The following is a 27,059-nucleotide window of genomic DNA, read 5'->3' as shown; positions in this document are numbered from 1 at the left end:
AAGTTTATTGCTGGCTTTATGCTTTTTTTGTCACTATTGTGAATAGGCCCTATTTCCCACTTCTGTATTTTATTGCTAGTTGTATTTTTGTTACCCAGTTGACATCGATGTTCTTGATTTTCGTGCTTTTCTAGGCCTTAAATCCCCAAATTTTATTTTTTCAACTATATGATTTTTAGGTTATTGTTTTAGAATCTCCAAAATAACATTGATAATCGGTAGATCCCCGTCTTATTCCTGGATTGGACATCTCTTCAGTATTTTTAGCTGTTAGTCTTTAAAAAAAAAACCAGAAAAACCCCAATGATATCATAAGCTGAAAGAGTAAATAAAATTCCCCAGCCTTGACTATTAAAAACTCTCAGCAGGAAGAGAAATTTAAAATCTATTCATTTATTGAAAACTAGCTAAATTAATCTGTAAAGTCACCTGGCCTATTGCTGCTTATAATGGTAGCTTTCCATGTTTTTTTGGTGTTTTTTAGGAATTCCCCACCACCACCACCTTAGAAAATCATCCATTCTGGATTTTCTAAATTATAGCTGTAGAGGTATATGATATTATTCAATCTCTTTTGTATTATACTTATATCTTCTCATTCCTGATGTTGAATACTTGTGTTTTCTAATCAGGCTTGTCTAGGGGGTCTTTTACTGCTGTTTTGAAACAATGATAAAAAGGTATCATTTCTACTACCTTTATTTGGTAGTTTTAGCTTTTATGTTAATTCTCACCATCTGTTTTTCTTTTGGTTATTTTCTAATTTAGGTTAAATACTTAATATATTTTTAGTAATAAGAGCCTTTGTATATACATTTTCCTCTGTGATAGCTGGTTTCTAAAGTCCTCTTTCGTCAATATCTGGTTATTTCTTTTGTGATCCTTTTTGATCTGGAGATTATTTTACTGCTTATTTTCTAAGTAGTTTATTTATTTTTGCTGCGTTGGGTCTTCGTTGCTGTGCACGGACTTTCTCTAGTTGTGGACAGCAGGGGCTTCTCATTGCAGAGCACGGGCTCTAGGTGCACGGGCTTCAGTAGTTGTGGCACGTGGGCTCAGTAGTTGTGGCACTCGGGCTCAGTTCCTCCACGGCATGTGGGATCTTCCCGGACCAGGGATCGAACCCGTGTCCCCTGCATTGGCAGGCAGATTCTTAACCACTGCGCCACCAGGGAAGTCCCAGTAGTTTATTTTTTTTGTCAGACATCTATATGTTGGTGATTTTTTATTTCATTGGAAATAAGGTCTGTAAAAAGCCTTTTGAAACTTTTCTATGTGGATAAAGTACTTGATTGACTTATGTAAATATTCCATGGATTTTATTTCCTAATAGGAAACAAAATTTTAGTGATTTACGTAGGCAAATATTAAGGCTACAGAGAAAAAAAAATGTATGGCGGTCATATACACACGTGTGCGCACTTGTGCACATAAATTCCTATTTTTGAGAGCCACTTGAAAGTAAATTTCAGCTGTCAATATAATGTCCCCTTAAAATACTTCCATCATAAATCTATGTCCTAAGAATTAAGACCCTTAATTTTGATTTGGACCATTTTTAAAGTCTTTATTGAATTTGTTACAATATTGCTTCTGTTTTACGTTTTGGTTTTTTTGGCCACAAGGCATGTCGGATCTTAGCTCCCCGACCAGGGATCGAACCTGCACCCCCCTGCATTGGAAGGCGAAGTCTTAACCACTGGACCACCACGGAAGTCCCCACAATCTTTTTATCATACTAAGAAAGTTAACAACTCCATATGTAATATACAGTACATAATCAAATTTCCACAATCATTCCAAAAATGTCTTACAAACATTTTTCCAATCCAGAGCTCCAAGTTTCATTTGTTTTTCCATACAGAACAATTGCCCTGCTTTTTTTTTTTAATTTTTGGCTGCATTGGGTCTTTGTTGCTGCGCGTGGGCTTCTTGCGGTGGCTTCTCTTGTTGCAGAGCACGGGCTCTAGGCGTGCAGGCTTTGGTAGTTGTGGCGCGTGGGCTCAGTAGTTGTGGCTCGCAGGCTCTAGAGCACAGGCTCAGTAGTTGTGGCGCATGGGCTTAGTTGCTCCGCGGCATGTGGGATCTTCCCAGACCAGGGCTCGAACCCGTGTCCCCTGCACTGGCAGGCAGTAAGATTCTTAACCACTGTGCCACCAGGGAAGTCCCAATTGCCCTGCTTTTTAACATGAATTGTCTAGGCCATTTTTCTTGTAGAATGTCCTTTATTCCAGATTTCTTGTCTGATTGTTTCTTCATAGTTAAGTTCAGGTTATGCATTTCGGCAAGAATATTGGTGATTTGCACAACTTATGCATCATTGGAGTCACGTATCAGATTGTTAAACACTACTGGTGATACCACATTTGATCATCTGGGTAAGTGGTAACCACCAGATGAGTTTTGATGTAAAGGTGCTGTTATCTTTTTAGTTTTAACGTTCATTAACGATACTTGCTTTGAGTAATCTTATCTCACTGGGAGGGGGATGATGGTAATTATCTAATTTATCATCCATTCTGTATTATTGGACATTGATTCTGATGCATGCTCAGATTGGAGAACCACTGCATAGTCTTCATCCCAAATTTGGCCAGTGGACACCTGTTAGGCAACTGCTTAAAAGGATGAGATTGATGTGAGATATATAGGAAGACATCCCGATAAAAGCAGTTAAATGAAAAAAGAATAGGGTCACTTTTTTGTAAAGAAAAGATGAAGCAAAATGTTCTTCCAGGAATCTGGCAGTAGGAGTGGTGAACCTAACATTTTACATCCGACCGTGCCTTTGAATCTTTTACCAGGAGCTGAATTACTTTGATAATAGGAAGAAAGGGGAGAATTGTGTGAACAAGTATAACTCCGGGGAAACTCGCTATAGAAGGGAATGCTCGGCTCTGTTGTTCAGAGGCCCGAGCTGCTTGTGCTTGTGCGGCAAAGATTGTCCCCCTTACATGACTGACCGTAGTGAAAAACTACAAACCAGTCAGGCATTTATGTCCTGCATTGCCCGGTCACTGCTCAGCTAAGAAAGCTCAGTTGTAATCTGCCGGATCATCAAACTGACACTTGGGGGCACCCAACTCTGTTACGAGTTCGAATCTTACTGACAGCTGAATTTCAAACTGGAAGTCTGCACTGCCTCGTGGGGAGGAAGTGGGTATCTCTGAACTTGGGCCACTCTCTTCTCCGCCAAATGAGGGGCGTGGACCTAATGAGCTCAGAGCAAAAGTCTACCTAACCCTCCAATGTTTACCTCTGCCAGCCTGCCCGGCACACCCATCTTCCAAGGCCGCGGATGGAAGGGGAGTGGTCAATAACGGCTATCCCAGCTCCAAGGCTGAAAGACCTGTGATGTCGGGGTTCTCCCCTCTAGGCCGCTGTGCCAGGAGCCGGGGAGTGCAGCCGGGACAGCAGCCACCAGAGATCGGGACGGAAAGGGCGGGGGCCCTGCGCCGGAAGGGGCGGGGCGGCGCGCGATGACCCTGCGTCCCCTTCCGGTGTCAATTTAGTGGCGGGAAAAGCGGCCCCTTCTAGGGCAGAGTGTGCCAGTCCTAAGTGGTAACTCTTCGCGCCGCGGATGGAGACGCAGTCCGAGGAGCAAGCCGCTGCCGAGACCGCGGACTCCAGAGGGGAAGGCGAGCCTCCGCAGGTCGCCGGCGCCCAGGCGGCGCGTCCCGAGGACCGCATGACCCTGCTGCTCAGGTTGTTCCCTCTGACCGGCTGGGCGGGAACCAAGTGGGCGTCGTGGCCAAGAGCTCCCCGCTTTGCTTAGAATGTCCAGGGTTCGAATTCAACGTCGGTCGCTTAATGGCTGCGTGACTGCATCATTCACTTAAGCTCTTTAAGCCCCTTTCTTCATCTTGGCAAAGGAGAGAAAAATGACAGCTTCCTAGCAGAGTTGCTGTGGGCATTAAACGAGATACTCTGGAGTCAGCGTTTAGCAGAGGGCCCTTAGAAGCCTGCAGAGCTGTAATTAACGCCTCCATTCTTACCCACTCATGCCCTGGGGCCCCGATTTTCAAGCCCTTTTGTGGGTTGCATCGAAGCCCTGATACACTGGAGGGAGGTGGCTCCGCCCTTTTCTGTTACAGCTATGGCCCTTTTCAATCCAGAAGCTTCATTTGTTATATTTTCTACCAGGAAGCAACGTCTCTACGTTGCTAGGGCAAGATTTGATGAGAAAGGACATCAGTCTTTTACACCAGTGGGCAACTGTGGCCCTGGCCTTATCCATCCTACTCTGTTTTTGTGTGACCCCCCTCAAGCTAAGAATAGTTTTCATGTGTTTAAATGCTTGGTCGGGGGGGGCGGGGGGAAATCACAAGAATATTTAATAACAGATGAAAATTATATGAAATTAAATTTCAGTCCTCTTAATAAAGTTTTATTGGAACACAACTTTCCTGCTTCAGGGGCTGAGTTGAGTAGTTACAGCAGACACTATATGACTCACAAAGCCTAAAATTTTTGCAATCTGGTCCTTTACAGAAAAAAATTTGCAGATTTCTGTTCTAAATCAAAACTAGGTGATTTAAAAAAAAAAAAAAGCTTTGTAAAAGTATTTCGGCTTTACCAATGCTTTGAAAGGCCTTGCCTAATAATAAACCTCACAGCCTCACTTTAAAAATTCCCTCCTACCAATGCACAACAGGTTCCCCCAAACATGGAATCTTGTAGCCCAGGTCTTACCTGAATCAAGATGAGGGAATTGTGAGTCCAGATGGGGCTATTGGCCATGCCTCTGCTTGTGGCTTATCTGCACATTCTGCCTCCCCTCCCACCCCTCTTTCTCCTGCTCTTCACTCATGGAAATTGTCAGGGAAATTTTTCACCTACAAGGGACTGCACGTCTTCTACTAGGATTCTGTGGGTATGGTTGGAAGTCGAGATAGTCATGTTTCTCTGTGGCTTTCCAACATCCAGTTATGATTGGTACAAGAAGGTCAGACCGTCCAGGTTCATTCAGTGATCGCCCTCGATTTCTTTGGCGTTGGTGTCAGTGACAACCTGAGATCACACTATTCCATATTTAAGCAGGCCAGCCTCATGGAGGCACTTTGGCAGCATCTGGGGCTCCAGAACCTCAGGATCAACCTTTTGTCTCATGATTTTGTAGATGTCGTTGCCCAGGAGCTGCTCTGTAGGTTCAAGCAGATTTGATCTGGTCGGCTTACTATAAAGAGTTTCTGTCAAACAGAGTTGTATTTCCCAAGACTCACCATCCTCTCCTTCAAAGGTTTCTCAAAGATGGAAGCATGCTTTCACCCATCCTCACATGATTGATGAACTTCTTTGTATTCTCTCAAGGTCTCACCCCAGTCTTTGGGCCATGTACCCGACCCTCTGAGAGTGAGTTGTGGGACCTGTAGACAGGGATAGGCAACACTGATGGGAACTTAGTTATCGACAGTCTTTTATAATATATCTATCCATCAGAGGAAGAAGTTTAGAAGACACCGGGTGGGAGCTCTTGCCTTTAACTATTCCCATTCATTTTATCTATGAGCCATTGGATCTGGTCAGTCCCTATCCAGAGTTCTTGGAGCCATATAGGAAAATGCTGCTGCAGTCCAGTGTCAATTCTGGACAGCCAAATTAGCCACTGTCCACAGCTAGAGTATCCCGTGGCTTTCTTGAATGCATATATGGGCTTCGTCAACTCCTGGAAAGAATAGCTTCCCTGTATTACCTTCCCCTATTCCCTTATCTGTTGTGTATTCCACTTAGGAAGAAATGCCCAAAAGAGGTCCTGGCTACCAAACACTATTCTCTCACAAAGGTCCACCTGACTCATTTTGATCTATTTCTTTGTGTAGCCCTTTTCTTTAAGCCTCATTTCAGTGTGACCCATTAAGAATAAATTTAAAAATCAAATTTTAAACTTTTCCTCACAGATGCTGTTTTCCTGCTGTATTTCATTTTGAGTATTTTTCTGAGGCCTTAAATTCTTTATGCCCTTTTTAAATAAAATAGGCCAAACTGGAAGACCTTAATGCTATTTATTTATACTCATTTTGTTGCATCAGCTTGCAAAAAAGATGAGTTGATTTATCATATAGAAATGAGTAAAACCTCAATAAATACATAACTTTCTTCTCTTTATTTGTTTTCAGGCTAAGAGCACAGACCAAACAACAACTCTTGGAATATAAATCAATGGTTGATGCAAGTAAGTATTTTCATTTTCAAATAAGGTTTTGTGAGTTTGTTGATGAACAGTACTCCAGGGCAAACACCAATTTTACAAAAATTTATTTATTTAGGGAATGGGAGGGCCAGCATAATGCAGTACTATACCCTTTAAGAAGGCAAAAGCAGGCTTGCCCTGGCCCTAAGGAACTAGTTAGGAATTCAAGAAATGTATATAAAACAAGTAAATAACAATACAAGACAATTAAGTTCTGTTGATCAGAGAATTGGGAAACCCCTGTGGGCTTAGGGAATCACAAAACTTGCTACCACCATCAACAACCAGAACATTAAATTAGCAGATTAGATGATTGTTAAGCAAGTGATCTGAGACCTATACTTTGAGAAACACTGGATTATTGGCATGAGAGCAGAAGAGGCATAAAGATGTAAGTGAAAATTTTCAATTCTAAACACAGAAAAATTTTAAATTTATCTTTTAAAATTATTAATCCAGAAATCTCAGGGACCAAGAGAGTAGTAAAATGATGGTTTAGTCATCCTGAAGTAATAACCACCTAATAGCCACCTGATTTATTGTAAGCCCTTGGGTCACAGAGATAGATTTTGGTTACTCTTTCTTTCTCTATGAAATAAGCTTAAAGAGTAAAATCAAATAGTACACTAGGTGGAGTCAAGAATTGTGGAGGGACTTCCCTGGTGGTCCAGTGGATGAGACTCTGCGCTCCCAGCGCAGGGGGCCCAGGTTCAATCCCTGGTCAGGGAACTAGATCCCACATGCATGCCGCAACTAAGAAGTCTGCATGCCGCGACTAAAAGAACCCACGTGCCACAACAAAGATCCCGTGTGCTGCCACTAAGGCCTGGCGCATCCAAAATAAATAAATAAATAAATCTTTAAAAAAAAAAATTTGTGGAAAAGCCAAGGCACCTCATAGATGTCTTAATCACTTCCCTGAATCCGTGTTTGAACTTAGGTAATTTTTCAGCTCTGGTCAAGCTCTCTTTAAGGCCATAGATCTGAAGGCATTTCTGGTGTGTTTTCCATCTCCATTCCAGGGTTTCTAAAGTCATATTATGCAAAAAACCAAACCAAACCAAACCCTAAAAAAATGGGCCCCCCAGCCTCTTTTCTGCTTACTGTAACTAGTAACTGTAGGAACTAGGATATGAACCAGGCCTTCTTGCCTCCAAAGCCATGTCCCTTTTGTTACATCAATAATGCTTACCTCCTGAAAAAGAATATCTATTACATATATAAAAATATATATATATATATATATAATGAATCACTTTGCTGTATACCTGAAACTGATACAACACTGTAAATCAACTATACTTCAATTTAAAAAATGCTTACCTCAAAGATGCTTAGTAGGTCACTGCCCTTCCCCTGGAGGAATTAATGGTGTTCTTGTTTTCAAAGCCCATGTTCCTTGTATTAAACCAATTATGTTTACCTTAGAGATGAGAAGTAGGACATGCCTAATGCTTTTTCTGGCATGAGAGCCCACATAATAAAAAAAGTATATTTGATCTTAGATGATGAGGTATAGAGGAAAAGCTATTCAAAATTTGAACCATTGAAGAATTATCTCTATGAGTATTCCTGTACTCATAGTTGAATGAATTGATGCTAGGGATGGAGATATGGTGTTGAACAAGGCAGACTTTACCCTCATGGAGCTTAAATTCTATGTAGCAAAACAGGTAAGCAAAGAAACATGCGAGATAATCATGAGGGGAAGTAAATGTGATGAAGGAAATAATGGTGTGATAAGAGGGAGTGTCTACTTTAGATAGAGGAATCAGAGATGGCTTCTTCGAGAAGATGACCTTAAAGCTAAAATCCAAGTGATAAAAGAGTCTGCCTCCTCATGCAGTTCTTGTTTCCCTGTATAGATTATTTTTATTTTATTTTATTTTTTTTATTAATTAATTAATTTATTTATTTTTGGCTGTGTTGGGTCTTCGTTTCTGTGCGAGGGCTTTCTCCAGTTGCGGCGAGCGGGGGCCACTCTTCATCGCGGTGCACGGGCCTCTTACTGTCGCGGCCTCTCCCGTTGCGGAGCACAAGCTCCAGACGCGCAGGCTCAGTAGTTGTGGCTCACGGGCTTAGTTGCTCCGCGGCATGTGGGATCTTCCCAGACCAGGGCTCGAACCCGTGTCCCCTGCATTGGCAGGCAGATTCTCAACCACTGCGCCACCAGGGAAGCCCAAGATAATTTTATTTTTAAAGGGTTGTGACATCTGAAAACTTGAGTAGATTTAATAGTCCACACTCTAGAATTTCTACAACTAAAGGAGAGGACAGATTTGAAGCAGACCATAAGTAACTAGGTTGTAGTCTTTGAGAGAAGATATTTGTCTAAAATTGATTAGTGTTTTACCATTAAAAAATATATTACTGAGACTTTATTGCGTGAAGAAATTTTTTTTACAATAAGTGCATCTATTTTAAGGGTACAATTTGTTGAGTTCTGACAAATGTATATATCTCTGTAACTACCACCACAATCAAGACGTAGAACATTTCTGTCACACCTCCCCGTGCCACTTGACACTCAGTCCCCACCCTGACCCCAGCAACCATCAATTTGATTTCTGTTGCTATAGATTTGTCTTCTAGAGTTGTGCTGTCCAGTACAGTAGCCACTAGCTACAGGTGGCCTTTTAAAGTTAAGTTAATTAAAATCAAATAAAATTTAAAATTCTTTGTTGGATTAATCGCATATCACATGCTTAAGCCACAATGTGGCTGGTGGCTACCATATTGGACAGTGCAGATATTAAGCATTTCATTCATCACAGAAGAGAACAGTGCTTTGGACAGCACTGTTCTAGAATTTGATGTAAATGGATTTATATGGTATGTATTTTTTTTGTTTCTGACATCTTCCTTTTGTGACTTAATTCGTGTAACAAAATTCACCATTTTTTTTTAGTTTATTTATTTTTTGGCTGTGTTGGGTCTTCATTGCTGTGCGTGGGTTTCTCTAGTTGCAGCGAGCGGGGGCTACTCTTCACTGCACTGTGTGGGCTTCTCACTGCAGTGGCTTCTCTTACTGTGGAGCACAGGCTCAGTCGTTGCAGTGCACAGGCTCTAGGGTGTGCAGGCTTCAGTAGATGTGGCACGTGGGCTCAGTAGTTGTGGCGCATGGGCTTAGTTGCTCCGCGGCATGTGGGATCTTCCCAGACCAGGGCTCGAACCCGTGTCCCCTGCATTGGCAGGCAGATTCTCAACCACTGCGCCACCAGGGAAGCCCCCTCATGTGGTTTTAATTTACATTTCCTAATAACTAATGTTGTTGATTATCTTTTCATGTCTTATTGGCAATTTATACATCTACTTTTATGAAGTAGATGTATAAATCTACTTTTATGATATGTCCATTCAAATCCTTACCCTTTTTTTTTTTTTAAAGGTTATTTGAATTTATTTATTTATTTATTTATTTTTGGCTGTGTTGGGTCTTCGTTTCTGTGTGAGAGCTTTCTCTAGTTGCGGCAAGTGGGGGCCACTCTTCATCGCGGTGCGCAGGCCTCTCACTGTCGCGGCCTCTCTTGTTGCGGAGCACAGGCTCCAGACGCGCAGGCTCAGTAGTTGTGGCTCACGGGCCTAGTTGCTCCGTGGCATGTGGGATCTTCCCAGACCAGGGCTCGAACCCGTGTCCCCTGCATTGGCAGGCAGATTCTCAACCACTGCGCCACCAGGGAAGCCCCCTCATGTGGTTTTAATTTACATTTCCCTAATAACTAATTGTTGTTGATTATCTTTTCATGTCTTATTGGCAATTTATACATCTACTTTTATGAAGTAGATGTATAAATCTACTTTTATGATATGTCCATTCAAATCCTTACCCATTTTTTAATTGGATTGTTAGTCTCATTGAGTTTGAGTTCTTTAATTATAACTGAATACATGATGTATTCTATTAAACACTAAAGAATAAAATATTCACTCCTTTAAAAACAAGAATACAGTCCTTTTTCAGGTAAATAAATAAATATATGTGTGTGTGTGTGTGTGTGTGTGTATACATATGTATACATATATATGGCAGAAATTTTCTCCTAGTTTGTTGCTTGCTTTTTTATTTCCTTAACAGTGTCTTTTGAGGAGCAGAAGGCATTAATTTTGATGAAGCACTATTTTTCACTCTTTTCTTTTGTGGTTTGTGGTTTTTGAGTTCTATCTAAGAAACTGTGACTACCCCAACGTTGCAAAGATTTTCTCCTGTGTTTTGTTCTAGCAGTCTTAAGGTTTTTGGTTTAACATTCAGAACTGTGATTCTTTTTTTTTTTTTTAACGTCTTTATTGGAGTATAATTGCTTTACAATGGTGTGTTAGTTTCTGCTGTATAACAAAGTGAATCAGCTATACATTTACATATATACCCATATCTCCTCCTTCTTGTGTCTCCCTCCCACCCTCCCTATCCCACCACTCTAGGTGGACACAAAGCACTGAGCTGATCTCCCTGTGCTCTGTGGCTGCTTCCCACTAGCTATCTGTTTTATATTTGGTAGTGTGTATATGACCATGCCACTCTCTCACTTCGTCCCAGCTTGCCCTTCCCCCTCCCTGTGTCCTCAAGTCCATTCTCTATGTCTGTGTCTTTATTCCTGTCCTGCCCCTAGGTTCTTCAAAAACATTTTTTTTTCTTTAGATTCCATATATATGTGTTAGCATACGGTATTTGTTTTTCTCTTTCTGACTTACTTCACTCTGTATGACAGACTCTAGATCCATCCACCTCACTACAAATAACTCAATTTCGTTTCTTTTTATGGCTGAGTAATATTCCATTGTGTATATGTGCCACATCTTCTTTATCCATTCATCTGTCGGTGGACACTTAGGTTGCTTCCATGTCCTGGTTATTGTAAATAGACCTGCAGTGAACATTGTGGTACATGACTCTTTTTGAATTATGGTTCTCTCAGGGTATATGCCCAGTAGTGTGATTGCAGGGTCGTATGGTAGTTCTATTTTTAGTTTTTTGAGGAACCTCTGTACTGTTCTCCATAATGGCTGTATCAATTTACATTCCCACCAACAGTGCAAGAGGATTCCCTTTTCTCCACACCCTCTCCAGCATTTGTTGTTTGTAGATTTTCTGATGATGGCCATTCTTAACAGTGTGAGGTGATACCTCATTATAGTTTTGATTTGCATTTCTCTAATGATTAGTGCATTTCTCTAATGAAAGGATGTTGAGAATCCATTCATGTGTTTGTTGGCAATCTGTATATCTTCTTTGGAGAAATGTCTATTTAGGTTTTCTGCCGATTTTTGGATTGAGTTGTTTGGTTTTTTGATATTGAACTGCATGAGCTGCTTGTATATTTTGGAGATTAATCCTTTGTCAGTTGCTTCGTTTGCAAATCTTTTCTCCCATTCTGAGGGTTGTCTTTTGGTCTTGTTTGTGGTTTTCTTTGCTGTGCAAAAGCTTTTAAGCTTCATTAGGTCCCATTTGTTTATTTTTGTTTTTATTTCCATTTCTCTAGGAGGTGGGTCAAAAAGGATCTTGCTGTGACTTATGTCAGAGTGTTCTGCCTATGTTTTCCTCTAAGAGTTTGATAGTGTCTGGCCTTACATTTAGGTCTTTAATCCATTTTATTTTTGTGTATGGTGTTAGGGAGTGTTCTAATTTCATTCTTTTACATCTAGCTGTCCAGTTTTCCCAGCACCACTTATTGAAGAGGCTGTCTTTTCTCCATTGTATATTCTTGCCTCCTTTATCAAAAATAAGGTGACCATATGTGTGTGGGTTTATCTCTGGGCTTTCTATCCTGTTCCATTGATCTATATTTCTGGTTTTGTGCCAGTACCATACTGTCTTGATTACTGTAGCTTTGTCGCATAGTCTGAAGTCAGGGAGCCTGATTCCTCCAGCTCCAATTTTCTTTCTCAAGATTGCTTTGGCTATTTGGGGTCTTTTATGTTTCCATACAAATTGTGCAATTTTTTGTTCTAGTTCTGTGAAAAATGCCATTGGTAGTTTGATAGGGATTGCATTGAATTTATAGATTGCTTTCGGTAGTATAGTCATTTTCACAATGTTGATTCTTCCAATCCAAGAACATGGTATATCTCTCCCTCTGTATCATCTTTAATTTCTTTCATCAGTGTCTTATAGTTTTCTGCATACAAGTCTTTTGTCTCCTTAGGTAGGTTTATTCCTAAGTATTTTATTCTTTTTGTTGCAGTGGTAAATGGGAGTGTTTCCTTAATTTCTCTTTCAGATTTTTCATCATTAGTGTATAGGAATGCAAGAGATTTCTGTGCATTAATTTTGTATCCTGCTACTTTGGGATTAACTTTTCTGTATGGTGTGCGCTAAGTAAGGATCAAGGTTCATTTGTTTTCCATATAGAAATCCAGTTTTTCTAGCACTGTTTGTTGAAAAGACTTTTCTTTATCCATTGTATATGTGTAGGTCTATTTCTGGACTTTTTCTTTTGTTTCTTTGAGGTATTTGTCTATCTTTACAATGGTACCACACTGTTTATATTACTGTAGCTTTATAGTAAGTCTTGATTATCAGTTCTTGTAAGTCCTTCAACATTCTTTGTCAAAATTGCTTTGGCTCTCCATGGTCCTTTGTTTTTCTATATGCATTTAAAATCAGTTTGTCAATTTCTACAGGTTTGACTGGGATTTGAGTGGGATCTATAGATCAATATGGGTGAAATTGTTATATTAGCGATAATGATTCTCCCAATACATGTAGATAGTGTATCTTTCCATTTCAGTATTTTGTAGTGGGGACTTCCCTGGTGGCGCAGTGGTTAGGAATGCACCTGCCAGTGCAGGGGACACAGGTTTGAGCCCTGGTCTGGGAAGGTCCCACATGCCACGGAGCAACTAAGCCCATGCACCACAACTACTGAGCCTGTGCTCTAGAGCCCGCGAGCCACAACTACTAAAGCCCGCGTGCCTAGAGCCCATGCTTCACATCAAGAGAAGCCACCGCAGTGAGAAGCCCGCGCACCACAACGAAGAGTAGCCCCTGCTCACCACAGCTAGAGAAAGCCCACATGCAGCAATGAAGACCCAACACAGCCAAAAACAAATTAATTAATTAATTTAATTTAATTTAATTAACTTATAGTATTTGGTAGTGTTCAGTGTATAGGTTATACACGTATTTTGTTAAATTTATCCTTAAGTAGTTTGTGTTTTTGCATGCAATTTTACATTTTTTTTTTTCTTTTAAATTTATTTATTTATTTTTGTGTGTGTTGGGTCTTCGTTTCTGTGCGAGGGCTTTCTCTAGTTGTGGCGAGCGGGGGCCACTCTTCATCGCCTCTCACTGTTGTGGCCTCTCTTGTTGCGGAGCACAGGCTCCAGACGCGCAGGCTCAGTAGTTGTGGCTCACGGGCCTAGTTGCTCCGTGGCATGTGGGATCTTCCCAGACCAGGGCTCGAACCCGTGTCCCCTGCATTGGCAGGCAGATTCTCAACCACTGCGCCACCAAGGAAGCCCCTGTATTTTTAAATTTTAATTTCCTATTGTTTGTTGCTAATATATAGACATACAGTATTTTTTTTTACATTGATCTTGTTCATTTTTTACTCTTTTTCTATCATTCTAAAACTGTGCTGTCCGACGTGTTAGCCATTAGCTCCATGTGACCGTTGAACACTTGAAATGTGGTTAGTCCTCATTGAGAAGGACTGTAATGTAAAATATGCACAGAAGAAAAGATTGTGAAATATTTCACTAGTAATTAGAAATTGATTACATGTTGAAATGATAATATTTTGGATCTATTGGGTTTAATAAGCTATATTAAAATTAATTTTACTTGTTTCTTTTGTAGTGTGGAAATGAAATTAAAAATTGCATATTTGGTTTGCAATTGTGGCTTATATTATATTTCTGTTGGAGAATGCTTTTATAAGATACTACTAACGTCAAAAATTTATTTATTTGTAGATGAAGAAAAAACTCCAGAACAAATCATGCAGGAAAAGCAAATTGAAGCGTAGGTCATATTTTAAAATTTTAGTTGTGGTTTTTACAGATTTAATAATACTATCCATCTTACAATATTGTCTTTCTTTTTCCTTTCCTTTTTTTTTCCAAGTAATTTGTCATGCACATATTGAGAAGTTGTTGATGTGGGCTGTAGACTTACATGCACATGAGTGATCGTATTAGCACTTTTGGCATCCTCCACACCTTAACAAGATACTTAGCAAAGTATCATAGCAGGAATCAGTTTACCAAATCTGTAAATGCATAGGTGTGGGGAGCCCGTAGAATACTTTTATTTAGATAACAGGAATTTTACTTTCTTCAAAGATTAACTTTATACCTTTATTCCAGTAGTTACTTTTTCTGATATTGCTGAAATTCTTTTGTTCATGCTTCTTTGGCAGTAAAATTGAAGAACTGGAAAAGGAAATTGAAGAGGCAAAAATTGCTTTTGAAATGAAAAAGCTTGCGTTAGACAGGTAATTATTACCTTTTAAGTATGCAAAATGGGTATGGCTCAAGGTGGAGGGGATATTTTGACTAGTCTGAAGTAATCAATCAAAATGATATTTAGATAATGGTCCCACAAATTTTGAACCCTGAAGGAAAAGTTACATCATTTGTTAATGTCTTCATTTGAAGAAGTTACAGAAGATAGGGTTAATAAGGAAGTGTCAATCGAGACAATAAAAGTGTGAGGTTAAATCTCATTCTGTGTTTGAAAGGATTATATGGATTCATTTACTCCAGTAACTTTTTTTAAAATATATTTATTTATTTTATTTTATTTTTCGGCTGCATCGGGTCTTAGTTGGGGCACGCGGGATCTTCGTTGCGGCGCGTGGGCTTCTCTAGTTTTGGCACTCGAGCTCAACAATTGCGGCATGCAGGCTCTCTACTTGTGGCTTGTGTGCTCAGTAGTTGTGGCTCAAGGGCTTAGTTGTCCTGTGGCATATGGGATCTTAGTTCCCCGACCAGGGATCGAACCCGTGTCCCCTGCATTGGAAGGTGGATTCTTAACCACTGGACCACCAGGGAAATCCCCTATTCCAGTAACTCTTAATGGAGTGAAAGAATTGTCATTGAGTTTAAATATATTTTTAATTTTAGGCTTTGCATATATATTTTAAAATTCATTCAACAAATATTTGAGTGCTTACTGTGTCGTAAGCTTTGTGCTGGAGCTGGCATACAGTTGTTAATAAGACAAACGGTGGTCTCTATTATAGACTTACGATCTGAATTAATAATCTCAATTAAGTGAATGACTCTAACAGTTTTTTCCTTGTATTTCTGGCCGTCCCAGATGAATTTATTTACATTTAATTGAAAAGTAGTTAAAGCCCTTTTAATTGCTTCTAGCAGTGAACTTTTTTCCCTCATTTCATATGCTGGCTCATTATATAGATCATATTGTTTAACTAAGGTGACTTCAGAGCTATTAAGATATCCCCCTTTCATGAAATGACTAATATTGCTGAGCTGATTGCCTTTTTTTTTTTTTTTTTTTTAATTTATTTTTGGCTGCTTTGGGTCTTCATTGCCGTGCACAGGCTTTCTCTAGCTGCGGTGAGCAGGGGCTACTCTTCTTTGCAGTGCATGGGTTTCTCATTGCAGTGGCTTCTCTTGTTGCAGAGCACAGGCTCTAGGTGTGTGGGCTTCAGTAGTTGTGGCTCGCAGGCTCAGTGGTTGTGGTTCTCGGGCTCTAGAGCGCAGGGTCAGTAGTTGTGGCGCGCAGGCTTAGTTGCTCCATGGCATGTGGGATCTTCCCGGACCAGGGCTCGAACCTGTGTCCCCTGCATTGGCAGGCGGATTCTTAACCACTGCGTCACCAGGGAAGCCCCTGATTGCCTTTTTATTATTATTTATTAACTATTTGAATTTAAAAATAAATTACAGTGCTTGCTTGTACATAGACACATTTTAAAGTTCACCATCAAGTATGGTTTTGTATTCCCTAACTCTACCCATTTCGGGCCCGTGTTGATCTCTGTAGTACTTTTTTTTTTCTTCCAGTTTTATTGAGATATAATTGACATACAGCACTGTATAAGTTTAAGGTGTGCGGCATAATGTTTTGACTTACATGCATCCTGAAATGATTATCACAGTAGGTTTAATGAACATCCGTCATCTCATATAGATACAAAATTAAAGAAATAGCAAAAAAAAAATTTTTCTTGTGATGAGAACTCTTAGGATTTATTCTCTTACAACTTGCATATATAACTTACAGCAGTGTTAAACATGTTTCCTGTGGTGTACATTACATTTTGTAGTGCCTTAGTGCTTCCTCGCAGCCCCGCACCAAGGTGGACGGCTTGGAGAGCAAGTTCAGGCTGGGTGTCAGGTCTGCTCAGCCCCCCTCTCTGGCCATATGCACAACCGCATGCAATAGCCCCATCCATATTGGTGTTCCTTCATGTTTCTATAACTTACTTATCAAAGTATTTCCCATATGATACTGTTTAAAAACCTACTTTTGTTTTATGTTATATTTAAAGAGAAATCAATCTTTACCTTGTCGTATTTTTAAATTTTCTTCAATGTACCCTAAATGTTATCCATGTTTTATAATGGAAGCTTTTTTCCTCTATAGGATGCAGCTTTCAAGTGCACTTAAAAAACACCTGGAGAAAATTAACACCAAGACTAGGTATGTTTTTTTGTTTGTTTTATTTTATTTTTTCTGGATTTGGTAAGGATGGGAATAAGGGAGATCTGCATAATGACTAGTTCTATGAATTTTTTTTTTTTTAATTACCTGTCACTGCCGACCACCTTTATCTGGGGAATAAGAAACATGACAGAATTTCTGTGGGCCCTTCTCATCATTACAACTTTTATAGTCCTGTTGACATCTTGTTTCATATAGATCGGGACCCTAAGAAGCAATGGAGGTTTTACCTATACAATCTGGGATTTTTTTTTTTTTTAGTATTTATTTATTTATTTGGCTGCACCAGGTTTTAGTTGCGGCATGTGGGATCTAGTTCCCTGACCAGGGATCAAACCCAGGCCCCCTGCATTGGGAACGTGGAGTCTTAACCACTGGACCACCAGCGAAGTCCCCAATCTGAGAATTTTGAAGGAAGGTTGTTTTTGTTTTTGTTTTTAATAAATTTATTTGTTTTATTTATTTATTTTTGGCTGCATTGGGTCTTTGTTGCTGTGCGCAGGCTTTCTCTAGTTGCAGTGAGAGGGGGCTACTCTTCGTTGCGGTATGCGGGCTTCTCATTGCAGTGGCTTCTCTTGTTGCGGAGCACATGCTCTAGGCGCATGGGCTTCAGTAGTTGTGACACGCGGGCTCAGTAGTTGTGGCTCGCAGGCTCTAGAGCGCAGGCTCAGTAGTTGTGCCACACGGTCTTAGTTGCTCCACGACATGTGGGATCTTCCTGGACCAGGGCTCGAACCCATGTCCCCTGCGTTGGCAGGCAGATTCTCAACCACCGTGCCACCAGGGAAGCCCCTGAAGGAAGGTTTTGAAAGTTAACTTTCATTTGGGATTTACTGTAAAACAGGAGCAATGCTATCTCATTTAAGCCAACAACAACTCAATGAGATAGGAAATATACTCCTCATTTTTTTATTGGCAGAAATGAGCTTGCATAGGTTCAGTAATTTGCCTGGCAATCAAGGTCATCTCTAATCTGATCCTAAGTGCCTGGCCACCGGGGCCTTACCTGTGATTTTATCTCCCAAAGCTCTAATCTTGTGATAAAATACCACCACCACCACCACCCCACTGTTGGCACCGGAAAAGTACCAAGATGGATCTGGCACTTTTTCTATCTGGACGTCTTAGCCCAGACTGATACCCATTCCTCCCATATTCCATTTAACTCCAGGATTACATAAATCCTAAAATCTGAATTTGAGCTCTCTAAATATTGCTCCCCCATGAAAGGAGAGCTTAAAACATTCTTGAGTTAAAGGAGTGCAGGATAGATTCATCGCATTGACACCAAAGACAGCACAAAGCCAGGTAGGCTAAGGCAGCGCCTTTAGCCTGTCTTAAAGTTTACAACCACGTATAGCTGTAACTAGCAGAAAATGAGTTAAGCTCTCACAGATCTGTGCAAATAGTCCCCTTTTTCAGCCTCCCAGGTAAACTCCTTCTACAGTGTTTCTCACGCCTGGCTGATTATCAGGATAATTAGTATTTTCACAATGGTCACATTGCTGGTCCCATCCCAAACCTGCTGACTCAGAATCTCTGAAGATGGGGAGCTGGCAATCCACATTTAACAAGCCTCCCAAGAGATTGTGGCACTCTGTAATATGAGAACCACTATTCTCGTCCAGTCTTTTTTCCACCCTTTTACTCCAGCCATACTAAACTGATTGATCTAGGTAATCTTCATAATTACACTTGACCCTTGAACAACCTGGGTTTCAACTGCCCAAGTCCACTTATATGCAGGTTGTTTGGGTTTTTTTCAATAAATATGGTACCTGTATTTTCATTTTACAGATCTTTAAATTAACTAAATATGGGGGAAGATTGTGTTTAGTTAGAGGTCACAATATGTGGAATCAGAAGAACTAGGGTTTGATCCAAACTGTTTCAGCTTTCTGCCCTTGGGTGAGTCATTTAATTCCTTTGTTTTTGAGGCAGAGATAGCAGTGCTCTTGACTGTGTGGGATGGTTGGTGTCCCTAACCACTCACCCCACCCGCATTGTTCAAGGTTCAACTGTACTTTACATCCTTTAAGACTCAAGGATTTCCCTTGTTCCACCCTTTGCACAACTCTTACAAGGGTTCATATCCATTACTGGTTGTAATGAAACCATATGATGGTTGTGGATTTATTTTTTCCCCCATAAGATTCTTTCCTCTTTGAAAACATGTACTATGTTTTATTCTATTTTATATTCCTGGTTCCTGGCACAGTCTTGCCATGTAGTAGTCAGTCAGAAATGCTTGTTGGAGGGGCTTCCCTGGTGGCGCAGTGGTTGAGAATCCGCCTGCCAATGCAGGGGACACGGTTTCGAGCCCTGGTCCAGGAAGATGCCACATGCTGCACCACAACTACTGAGCCTGCACTCTAGAGCCCGCGAGCCACAACTACTGAGCCCGCACGCCTGGAGCCCGCGCTCCACAACAAGAGAAGCCCCCGCTCACCGCAACTAGAGAGAAAGCCCGTGCGCAGCAACAAAGACCCAACGCAGCCAAAAATAAATAAATTAACTAATGTAAAAAGAAGAAAAAGTACTTGTTGGAGAAATTAGGATAAAAGCAGTTTATTCAGTGAAACTATTCTGTATGATATGATAATGGTAGATACATGTCATTATACATTTGTCAGTTCATAAGATGTACAAAACCAAGAGTGAACCCTAACCCTAATGTAAACCATGGCCTCTGGATGATAATGATGCGTCAGTGTAGGTTCATCATTTGTAACAAATGGACCGCTCTGCTGGGGGAGGCTGTACAAGCATGGGGGCAGCGTGTACACGGGCTCCCCTTCCACTTGGTTCTGCTGTGAAACTGAAACTTGTCTAAAAACTAAAGTCTATTTCCAGAAAAAAAGCTATGTATTAGCAAGCTGTTAGGGTTTTTTCTCCCTAAATATGAGATTTTTAGAAATGTTCCTGGGGAATTCCCTGGAAGTCCAGTGGTTAAGACTCCGACCTTCCACTGCAGGGGGCACCGGTTCGATCCCTGGTGGGGGAACTAAGATCCCACATGCCATGCAGTGCGGCCAAGAAAAAAAACAAAAGAAATGTTATTTGATATTCTTTGTTGTCTGTGAGCAAAAATTTTTCTAGGGAAATGCATCTCTAATTCTAAACAGAAATTTAGTTTACATCAAACTTTTCCAGACTTATTTTGTTAAACAATGACTTTCTATTGAAGTGTACAGTGAATATAATGAAAGTAAATATATGCTAACTGATTTCTTAATTGAGTTTTTTTAACTGTTAATAAATCATATTTTTTATTCCTTTTCAGTGTGCTCATGGATAACATGAAACAAATACTAAGTCTAAATAAATTAGTAATGAAATCACAGCAGGTAACTTTGAATATAAAGCTGCTTATGCATTCTCATGATTTCAGTAACATTCTTGCTGGTAACTGTATGTGACTAAATAGGATTGCCCAAAGAGACTGATATGGTTGGAATTCACTGTTCTTAAGTTTTCTCTCTTTTCCATAATTCCATTATTTCTGACTAATTATCTACTTATCATTTAAGCTACTTTTCCTTTCCCTTTTGTTGTGTGGAAACAGAGGAATTGAAAACTGGAGCTCTAGAAAATATGAATAGATAAAATTCAGTGATTTAAATATTATCGATGTGTTCTTAGGTTATGTGCCTTAATCTTTTTATTTCTATTAACAGGAAACTCGGGACGTGGAAGAAAAATTGCTTGATGTTAGAAAGAAGAGATTACGTATGTAGAACACTTTTTTTTTTTTTGGAGAACACATTTTCACTTAATATGAAGATTGATAAGGCCAGATCTCTCAATCACTGAAAAATTTTTTAATTTTCTTTAAACTTTGGACATAGCAATTTAAAAAGTAGTATATAAAATGGATTTTGCTTGATTTGTTGTTTTAGAACTTTAAATCACAAAAATTAAGACATTCTCAGTGGGGGAAAGAATATCAAATAATACAAAAAAGTATAATGTGAAAGCCATACCTCCATCCTGTGTGACCGCAGTTAGAAGTACATCATTCCAGGCCTTTTTCCACACCCATATAAATGTATTTATGTAAACATAATTTTTTTTTTAAATTTATTTCTTTTATTTTATTTTTGGCTCCGTTGGGTCTTCATTGCTGTGCGCGGGCTTTCTCTAGTTGCGGGGCGCCGGCTTCTCATTGTGGTGGCTTCCCTTGTTGCGAAGCATGGGCTCTAGGCGTGCGGGCTTCAGTGGTTGCAGCATGTGGGCTCAGTAGTTGTGGCTCACGGGTTCTAGAGCGCAGGCTCAGTAGTTGTGGCGCATGGGCTTAGCTGCTCCGTGGCATGTGGAATCTTCCCAGAACAGGGCTCGAACCCATGTCCCCTGCATTGGCAGGTGGATTCTTAACCACTGTGCCACCAGGGAAGCCCCCTAAACATAATTTTTAAATGATCACTTGATGCATATGGTTCTACAGCTTTTTAACTTAATGAACATGAGATGGCTTTTTGCATTGAAATGTTTTATTGAAATGTATTTCAGAAGTAACACATACTCTCTATAAAGAATTTAGAAACAGAAAAACGTACATAGGAAAAGTTAAATTTTTAATTTTATCAAGAGATAATCGATCTTCAATGCTTCTTATTTATAAAAAAAAATTGGTATAATTTTATTCTGTGTTGTAAACTGCTTTTTTCATTTAACAGTATAGGCATGATTTATTATTTTAAAATATTATGTAGATTTGCCTTTTTGTAAGTAGTCTCAGGGTTAGAAGTAGTCCTGGTCATCTGATCTAATCACCCTTTGTCTTTTTCTCCATTGCATTCCTGTCAAGGAACCAAGCTCCTGAGATACACCCATTTATGTTTTCAAATACTATCTGTCCCCAACTTACGATGTTTCAACTTAATGATTTTTTGACTTTACGATGCTATGCATTTAGTAGAAACTGAATTCAGATTTTGAATTTTGCTCTTTTCCTGGGCTAGTAACATACTCCCATGTGATGCTGGGCAGCAACATCGAGCCCCAGCTCCTATCAACCACGTGATCACAAGGGTAAACAACCAATACACTTACAACTATTATGTTTTTCACCTTCAGTACAGTATTCAGTAAATTACATGAGATATTTAACACATTGTTATAAAACAGGCTTTGTGTTAGATGATTTTGCCCATTTGCAGGCTAACGTAAGTGTTCTGAGCATGTTTAAGGTAGGCTAGGCTAAGCTGTGATGCTTGATAGATTAGGTGTACTAAATGCGTTTTTGACTTAGGATATTTTCAACTTAAGATGGGTTTATTAGGAAGATCTCTAGTTTAGTTCTCAGAACATTTCAGGAACAACAACAAAAAAATGGTTGATGGTATTTATCCCTGGAGAAGGGAATCTTACCTTTCCTTGAAAATTCATCTTGTTGATATTGTAATTTTTGTAAATAAAGGGGGGGAAAGTATTTCCTTACATATATCTCCTGCTATTTTTTTGGCAACCCAGAGTAAGTCCTCTTTGACATGATGCCACAGCAAACATTTGTAGACAGTATCTTTGTCATACATACATACCTTGAACATCTCACAGAGGACATTACCAAGTATGAAATTAAAATATTGGTGTTTTGCACCAGAGAAATCATTTTCAGATCAAAATGGAACTGCAGCCTAAAATGCTGCTTATTAAAAATTTTCTCTTGACTGAAATAATCAGTAACTGTTCTGCTTCATAAGTTTTCAAGATTCTTGTTTATAGGAGTTATCATATATAGTATATCGTTTTATTTTTAACCCAATAGAGTTAAAACAAGCTTCAGAAAGGAAGCTTTTAGAAATACAGTCTGAAAAGAACAAACAGAAAGATGATTTGGCTAGTATGGAAAATTCGGGCAAGATAAAGACCATACAACAAAACCTGGAGATGGAGATACAGATTACTACAGTTATTCAACATGTGTTCCAGGTAATATTTTTATAAAATAGGAAGGGGGGTAAAGAACTTTTTAAAAATGATTGGTTCTATTACTTTCAGGCTTATTTTCATTTAGTTTTTGATCTTACTAAATAATTCAGTACTGAATATCGATCTGTTTACATATATCTTGAATTTATGTCTATTTAGCATTTAAGGCTTTGGTTTTTTGTTATAATTAGACCTTAGGCATTTATAAATGGAAATGATTTCAGCAGCTCTGTGGAGGCAGAATGGTATAACGGTGGAGAACATTAGACTCCTAGTTGGGAAATGGGGAAAACATGGATGCAGGTGATGGGAATCTAGAGTTAAGATCCTGCCAGCTACTTAATAGTTGCTGAGGGACTTCCCTGGTGGCACAGTGGTTAAGAATCCGCCTGCCAATGCAGGGGACATGGTTCGATCCCTGGTCTGGGAAGATCCCACGTGCCACGGAGCAAATAAGCCTGTGCACTACAACTACTGAGCCTACATGCCACAACTACTGAAGCCCACGCGCCTAGAGCCCATGCTCCGCAACAAGAGAAGCCACCGCAATGAGAAGCCCACGCACTGCTACAAAGAGTGGCCTCCGCTCTCTGCAACTAGAAAAAGCCCGCGCACAAATAAATAAAATAAAATAAATTAATTAAAAAAAAAAAAGTTGCTGACCTTGAGGAAATTATTTAACTTTTCTAAGCATTAGTTTCCTTGTGTAGAAAGAGTGGTTATTAGAACTAAAGGTGATAATTCATGTTAATCTGTTTAGCATAGTGTCTGGTTGAAGCAAATTCTCAATGAATGTTGGTAGTTATTGTCATGTCACGGTTTTTTTTATTTTTATTTTTTAAATTTATTTATTTATTTTTTGGCTGTGTTGGGTCTTCTTTGGTGCACATGGGCTTTCTCTAGTTCTGCCGAGCAGGGGCTACTCTTTGTTGTGGTGCTTGGGCTTCTCATTGCAATGTCTTCTCTTGTTGCAGAGCACGGGCTCTAGGCGCAGGGGCTTCAGTAGTTGTGGCACGCGGGCTCAGTAGTTGTGGCTCGCAGGCTCTAGAGCGCAGGCTCAGTAGTTGTGGCACACGGGCTTAGTTCCTCCACAGCATGTGGAATCTTCCCGGACTAGGGATCGAACCCTTGTCCCCTGCACTGGCAGATGGATTCTTAACCACTGCGCCACCAGGGAAGTCCCCATCATGTCAGTTTTTAAATTTTATGTGTTCATTTAGCCTGGAGGTTTTTCTTTACTTTTTTTTTTAAATATATATTTATTTATTTATTTGGCTGTGCCGGGATCTTCATTGCTGCGTGTGGGATCTTTAGTTGCGGCATGCGGGATCTAGTTCCCTGACCAGGGATCAATCCCGGGCCCCCTGTATTGGGAGCGCGGAGTCTTAGCCACTGGACCACCAGGGAAGTCCCTCTTTACATTTTTTTTTTTTAATAAGTTTATTTATTTTATTTATTTATTATTTTTGGCTACATTGGGTCTTCGTTGCTGTGCGCGGGCTTTTCTCTAGTTGGGGTGCACGGGGGCTACTCTTCGTTGTGGTGCGCAGGCTTCTCATTGCAGGGGTTTCTCTTGTTGCGGAGCACGGGCTCTAGGCTCGCGGGCTCAGTAGTTGCAGCACACGGGCTCAGTAGTTGTGGTTTGCAGGCTCAGTAGTTGTGGCTCACAGGCTCTAGAGCACAGGCTCAGTAGTTGTGGCTCACAGGCTTAGTTGCTCTGCGGCATGTGGGATCTTCCCAGACCAGGGCTCAAACCTGTGTCCCATGCTCTGGCAGGCGGATTCCTAACCACTGCGCCACCAGGGAAGCCCCCTCTTTACTTTTTTTTTTCTTTACTTTTTGAATTATAAAATGTCTCTGGAACTGTTGAGATGAAATACTTAAAACTACCAGTTTTCAATTATGAAGATACCCAGTTAAAACTGCCAATTATATGTAAAGCATATCCTTATAGAACATGAGGTCTTATATCTCACCATAAGAAATTCTTTCCCAGGTCTTACTCCTATTTTTTAGTAGCATTTTTTAGTAGCAACGGGTGATTTGATTAGGAATAACCAGATCCCCTAGGCTAACGTCAAGTGGAAGATTGCATAACAAGTACAGAATCATTTTAATTTTCTTTGGCACATGTTCCTTACTACTGCTTTGAAATTTCTGTTATTCTGTGTTTCTTAGTTTTTATTCACATCCTCTAAATTAGTGTTAATTTTGATTTAATGAACCTATTGCTTTGTTGAACGGAATATAGCTTTGCCCAATCTTAGGAGCTCTCTTTGTTCCTAAAAGAAAAAGAGCCGTTAGTGGTTCAGTCATGTTGGAATGCTTACCTCCACCTGCCTTTGTAAATTTGACTGGATTTATATACACTATCCCTTTCATTCACTTATAGCAAAAATGTGCCTTATATAGGCCAAGGTTTTTCTTATTTTTATATATAACAATTTAACACTTATTTTCTAAAATCTCTTTTAACAGTATTTCAATTAGTAATTCAGTATCATTGAGCTGCAGTTTTTAAAAGAATAATGACCAGAGTTTTCATTAATTGTAACACTAATCATTCCTCCATTGTCTACTGCAAAAATATTCTTCACCTTTGTCAGGGTCTTAAAGCTTTACAAGGGCTAAAAACTAAGCTCTTGGGCTTCCCTGGTGGCGCAGTGGTTGAGAATCTGCCTGCTAATGCAGGGGACACGGGTTCGAGCCCTGGTCTGGGAAGATCCCACATGCCAAGGAGCAACTGGGCCCGTGAGCCACAACTACTGAGCCTGCGCATCTGGAGCTTGTGCTCCGCAACAAGAGAGGCCGCGATAGTGAGAGGCCCGCGCACCGCGATGAAGAGTGGCACCCGCTTGCCGCAACTAGAGAAAGCCCTCGCACAGAAACGAAGACCCAACACAGCCAAAAATAAATAAATAAATAAATAAATAATAAAAATAAAGGAATTCCTTTAAAAAAAAAAAAAAAAACTAAGCTCTTCTTTTACTTCTTGTAAAAATAATGCGTGTTACTTACAATTCAATTGTTTTTCACCATAGAAGTGCAAAATGAACTCTGAACCACAGCTGCAATCTTTTTCCTTTAGGACACACTGCCAGTATCCTTAATAGGTAAAAACTATCCACAAAAACTGGCAAAGCATAAAAATTGTTGTAAACATTGTAAATATTCCCTAGCATTATGGAGATCAAGGTTGAAGTCTTACTGAAAGTAGAAATGGGGATACAAGAATGCATTACTATTTTTTCTCATCATCACAGAGTAAATGTTCACACCTAGTTCTGTAAATACTTGATAAGATCAGTGAAAGGATTTTTTTAATTTTTATTTTTTATTTATTTTAAAGCTACCTTCTTTTTTAAAAATTTTATTTATTTTATTATTTATCTTTTGGTTGTGTTGGGTATTCATTGCTGTGTGCAGGCTTTCTCTAGTTGCGGCGAGCAGGGCCTACTCTTCATTGTGGTGTGAGGGCTTCTCATTGCGGAGGCTTCTTTTGTTGCAGAGCACAGGTTCTAGGTGCACGGGCTTCAGTAGTTGTGGCACATGGGCTCAGTAGTTGTGGCTCACGGGTTCTAGAGCGCAGGCTCAGTAGTTAAGGTGCATGGGCTTAGCTGCTCTGTGGCATGTGGGATCTTCCCGGACCAGGGCTCGAACCCGTGTCCCCTGCATTGGCAGGCGGATTCTTAACCACTGCGCCTCGGGAAGTCCCGAGGATTTTTTTTAAATCTTGTTAAATTTTTAAGAGTACTTAGAACTTTAATTTAAAAAAATTTTTTTCTTAATTACAGAACCTCATTCTGGGGAGTAAAACCAACTGGGCAGAGGATCCTGCCCTTAAGGAAACTGTTCTGCAGCTTGAGAAGAATCTCACCACAATCCAATAAGAATTCTATTTTGACATTTTTTTTGTTTCTGTCTTTAATGTCATTTAAATTGCAAATTTCAAGTGAAATGCTTTTCACTGTTTTTGGAACTGTTCTAATACTGCAATTTTTTTTTAGCTTAACAGTGTTACATGGAATTTACTGCTTTAAATATGATAAAGTGACTGGCATAATCTAAAAGAATCTGAAAATCTTAGCCTTGGAAGGGTCCCAAAAGATATCTAGTCCAGCTTTCCACTGAATGTGGACTTTTTTTTTTTACAACATTCCTGGAAGTCCCAACTCTCATTTGGAATACTTCTCTGTATTTGTTTGTCAACCAAAATATTGGAAAGTTAGAAAAGCATATCCACATCTTTATTTTTTTCAACTGTCAATTGTATTTTATTCAAATAAATCTCATTTTAGTTCTATCTCA

General features: G+C 39.8%; 1 protein-coding gene and 1 pseudogene across 2 annotated transcripts; both read left to right on the top strand.

Moving 5' to 3' along the window:
• Positions 1-3,477: 3,477 nt before the first annotated feature.
• Positions 3,478-27,059, top strand: CENPH (centromere protein H). The gene is made up of 9 exons (XM_082457393.1): positions 3,478-3,705; positions 6,117-6,172; positions 14,102-14,150; positions 14,548-14,622; positions 16,743-16,799; positions 20,104-20,167; positions 20,498-20,549; positions 22,588-22,751; positions 26,546-27,059. The coding sequence occupies exons 1-9, from the start codon at positions 3,581-3,583 to the stop codon at positions 26,639-26,641; spliced, it is 738 nt and encodes a 245-aa protein (XP_082313519.1). The 5' UTR covers positions 3,478-3,580; the 3' UTR covers positions 26,642-27,059.
• LOC309658539 (mesoderm-specific transcript homolog protein pseudogene) lies at positions 3,720-6,109 on the top strand (annotated as a pseudogene). The gene has a single exon. The product of its transcript is annotated as a mesoderm-specific transcript homolog protein pseudogene (transcript).

This window comes from Balaenoptera physalus, assembly GCF_965194825.1.
Source record: "Balaenoptera physalus genome assembly, chromosome: 3".
Lineage (NCBI taxonomy): Eukaryota > Metazoa > Chordata > Mammalia > Artiodactyla > Balaenopteridae > Balaenoptera > Balaenoptera physalus.
Note: the sequence above shows the minus strand (reverse complement) of the source record. Positions and strands in the feature narration are given on the sequence as shown.

Excerpts from the sequence above, each read along its gene's own strand:
- CENPH (XM_082457393.1), top strand. The coding sequence starts at position 3,581 with ATGGAGACGCAGTCCGAGGAGCAAGCCGCTGCCGAGACCGCGGACTCC. Across the intron at positions 3,706-6,116 it reads CGCATGACCCTGCTGCTCAG|GCTAAGAGCACAGACCAAAC; the intron begins GTTGTTCCCTCT and ends ATTTGTTTTCAG. Across the intron at positions 14,623-16,742 it reads AAAAAGCTTGCGTTAGACAG|GATGCAGCTTTCAAGTGCAC; the intron begins GTAATTATTACC and ends TTTCCTCTATAG.